Here is a 3,280-nt window from a genome sequence, read left to right on the forward strand (position 1 = left end):
CGCTTCAACTTCATTCAGTAATGACTCCAAACATCATGGGACTGATCCGACAGCACGACGCTTCAACTTTAATCAGTACAGACTCCAGACATCGGAGCCTGACAGTCCCATAACAGTTGAAGTCCATTGTAATGAATAAAGTTGAAGCGTCATGTGATGTCTGGACCAAATGAGCTACGGTCGTGAAGCTGACCTCAGAGTCACAGAGATGTGAAACATCACCATCTGCTGGACGGCTGCGAGTAGAACTACTAAATATAAATACTATTACAAAACTATTTCAAAGAACTCGGAGACATACAATCTTATAGATTTGTTCAGAACCAATTTTGTGTCGATTTGTTTAAGTTTGTGTTCCATGTTTAAAACAGAAGGGAGACCAGATGTGTGTGGAGGTGAACTACAGATCCATCAACACACTCATCTATCTCTCAGGGATTAAAATCACTTTTATTGTTAAAGGTTTGTAAAAGAAATGCAGCGATACTGATTTTGGTTATTTGTCCTATTTATGAGTTTATATCAATGTATTTATTTGTTAATTAGTTTACAAAGTTCATAAAGTGAGACGTACAGTTTATTGATCACTGATCGGTATCGGGACTAAAAGTCAGATCGCTGCAGTTTATATAGAAATAAGACAAATATATTTTAAATGTATTTTAAATGTAGTATTGTATGAAGTGAAATAAAACAATGAATAAAGTTATTTTTCAAAGAAAGGAGTGTCCAGGATTCTTTGTCTTGAAAAAGAATCTCAATTTAAACCCAAATGAATATTTATGATTAATTTATTACTGGAAACTTTACGCTTCAAATATGTTGAATTATATTTAACATTTTCTGACTTAAGACTAAAGCAGCACGTTAAAATAATCTGTAATCAACACCAACATGTTTATTCTTTTTACATTCCTCACAGCAAACATCTCACAAAAGAAGTGAAACAATAACAGTAATATTCTGTAGATGTGAAACAAACAAAAAATGATTCAAACAAATAAAGTGAAGATTGTTGACTTTTATGAGCATTAAAATTTAAAATGATTAAAAAAATGAAAACGACTTTTTTTAAATGTCGACATTCTGTGGATTCCAGTTTCTGACGTGTGGAGGTCAAAGAGGTGAGGACAGGTAAACAGCTGTTGTTTGCTGTCCCGACAGTCGATGATGTCACATGACAACATGTGACATCATCTCTTTCATTGTGAAATAATAAAACATCGTGCGGACTTTCCACTGTGTTGAAAGAGGAACGTCAGCTTCTATAAAACGAGATAAGAAGTTCATCAAACTAAGATCTGAAGATGAGACGCGTCGTGGTTTTGTTGGGTGAGAATCTGAATCATTGTCTTAATCCTGATTATAACGAACCAATCGGAAGCTTTCAGCAACATATTTTAGTGATCCTGCTGCAAACATTAATATAAGATTCATTTTAAATATTTAACACCTCGTTCTCTGTGACCAACAGCAATGTTCTGTATTTCCACCCGTTGATTTTCTGTCTGTTAATCGTGTGTTTTACAGTGTTTGGTCTGAACATTTGTCTTCTTCTCTATTTTATTAAATACACAAAGATTTAATTGACTAAGATTAATAAAGTAAAACCATTTGTTTTAAGTTAACGTCTGATTAAATATTAATCACAGAAGAGCAGCGAGACAAAATGTTGATATTTTACTGTCGTCGAGTCTCTGGAATGAAAACCTTTGTGGTAAAAAAAAACAACTTAGAAATAACACGTGTTCACATTTACCAGTATTGTGGGGACTCACAGCCTTATGGAGACACTGTGATGAAGGTCCCCACTCTGTAAAGTCAATTAGGATTCACACCTGTTGTTTTGGGTGAAGTTGAAGTGAGTCTCCAGGGAATTAATGTAAGTCAATGTAATGTGACAAAAACAAGTGTGTGTGTGTGTGTATGTGTGTGTGTGTGTGTGTGTGTGTGTGTAGCTGTGTTGTGTGTGTGTGACGGCGTAAAGTTCGGTCAGCTCTGCAGTGGAAACTCTGCCAACAGCAGGAGGACGTCAGACGGCTGGGGAGACGGACACTATGGAGCCAGACGGTAACACAACAACTACACTACTATTCAGGTGCATTGTGGGTAACGTAGGCTCCGGTGTTTGAGGACTAACAGTCCGGACTGATCATCTTTTTAGGTTTCGGACGGTCCAACTAAAGACTTGTCACGTTGGACTTTTATAGACGTCGTACATTTTAAAGACTTCTAATGGATTCATTGAAACAATAATAGATGAGTTGATGTCTTTGTGGGTCAACATCTGGACGTGTTTTAGGGGGACCAGGGAACACAAAGGTCTGGACATCGTGTGCAGCGACGGATCGACCGTCTACGCTCCGTTTAATGTGACTCTGAACGGAGGAGTCATCGTCTACACCGACGTCAAGAAGGCGGCCATCAACAACGGGATCAACCTGAGAGGAGAAGGTCGGTCCATCGGTTCTTTACGTGTGAATACGAGACCGGGAGCTCTTCTATTGTATCTCAACAGCTCTCAACATGGCAGCGGCTGAGCTGGCAGCTCAGCGCTAACAGTGCTAACAGCGCAAACAGCTCTAACAGTGCTAACAGTGCGAACAGTGCGAACAGTGCTAACAGCACCAACAGTGCTAACTATCGCAACATTGCTGACAGAGTTAAACGCTTTATGGTATTTTACACTGTGGTATTAGTACCTTTAATTCAACCGAGTATTTTTACACTGAGGTATTAGTACCTTTACTGTAACAGAGTATTTCTTCCTGCAGGTCTATGTTTCAAGTTGTTCTACATTCAGCCGGACCGACTCTCTGGATCGGTGATGAAGGGCGAGAGGATCGGCGTCATGATGCCGATGCAGATGGTTTACAGAGGAATCACCTCACATGTTCACGTCCAGATGTGCGACAAGAGCGACCCGACGCCATATTTCTGATTAAAACCCTTCAAGGACCACTAAAGCTCTTTTCATTGGCTGTTGGTCTGAAAGCACTGCTGTTATAAACCAATAAAATGTAATGAGCACTTCTGTTGTTTCTTTATTCATCTCTAACTATGTAAAACACAAATACACTTTGTAAAGTCGTGTTCTAAACTAACATTTAATATTATCGCAGTTTCTGTGACTGAAGAATCAGAAGCTGAAAATGTGTTTCATGAAGTAAAACATCGTTGTTTTAAATGTATAACACCTGTTAGATTATTTAATAATCACAGAAGAGCAGCAAGAGAAAATGTTCATATTCTACTGTGAACAATCGTTCAGTCTCTGATG

General features: G+C 38.4%; 1 protein-coding gene across 1 annotated transcript; it reads left to right on the plus strand.

Moving 5' to 3' along the window:
* Positions 1–1,233: 1,233 nt before the first annotated feature.
* On the plus strand, positions 1,234–3,030 carry LOC116379829 (leukocyte cell-derived chemotaxin-2-like). Its single transcript, XM_031841799.1, has 4 exons — positions 1,234–1,332; positions 1,959–2,070; positions 2,303–2,454; positions 2,775–3,030. Exons 1-4 carry the CDS (start codon positions 1,308–1,310, stop codon positions 2,939–2,941), a joined length of 456 nt encoding a protein of 151 aa, XP_031697659.1. The 5' UTR covers positions 1,234–1,307; the 3' UTR covers positions 2,942–3,030.
* Positions 3,031–3,280: the final 250 nt, after the last annotated feature.

Source organism: Anarrhichthys ocellatus, unplaced genomic scaffold (genome assembly GCF_004355925.1).
Source record: "Anarrhichthys ocellatus isolate YVR2014 unplaced genomic scaffold, GSC_Weel_1.0 scaffold5306, whole genome shotgun sequence".
Taxonomy (NCBI): domain Eukaryota; kingdom Metazoa; phylum Chordata; class Actinopteri; order Perciformes; family Anarhichadidae; genus Anarrhichthys; species Anarrhichthys ocellatus.

Bases quoted from the DNA above. Each gene is read 5' to 3' on its own strand.
- LOC116379829 (XM_031841799.1), top strand. From the start codon at position 1,308: ATGAGACGCGTCGTGGTTTTGTTGG. The intron at 2,071-2,302 runs GTAACACAACAA...GACGTGTTTTAG, and splicing joins GGACACTATGGAGCCAGACG to GGGGACCAGGGAACACAAAG. The intron at 2,455-2,774 runs GTCGGTCCATCG...TTCTTCCTGCAG, and splicing joins GATCAACCTGAGAGGAGAAG to GTCTATGTTTCAAGTTGTTC.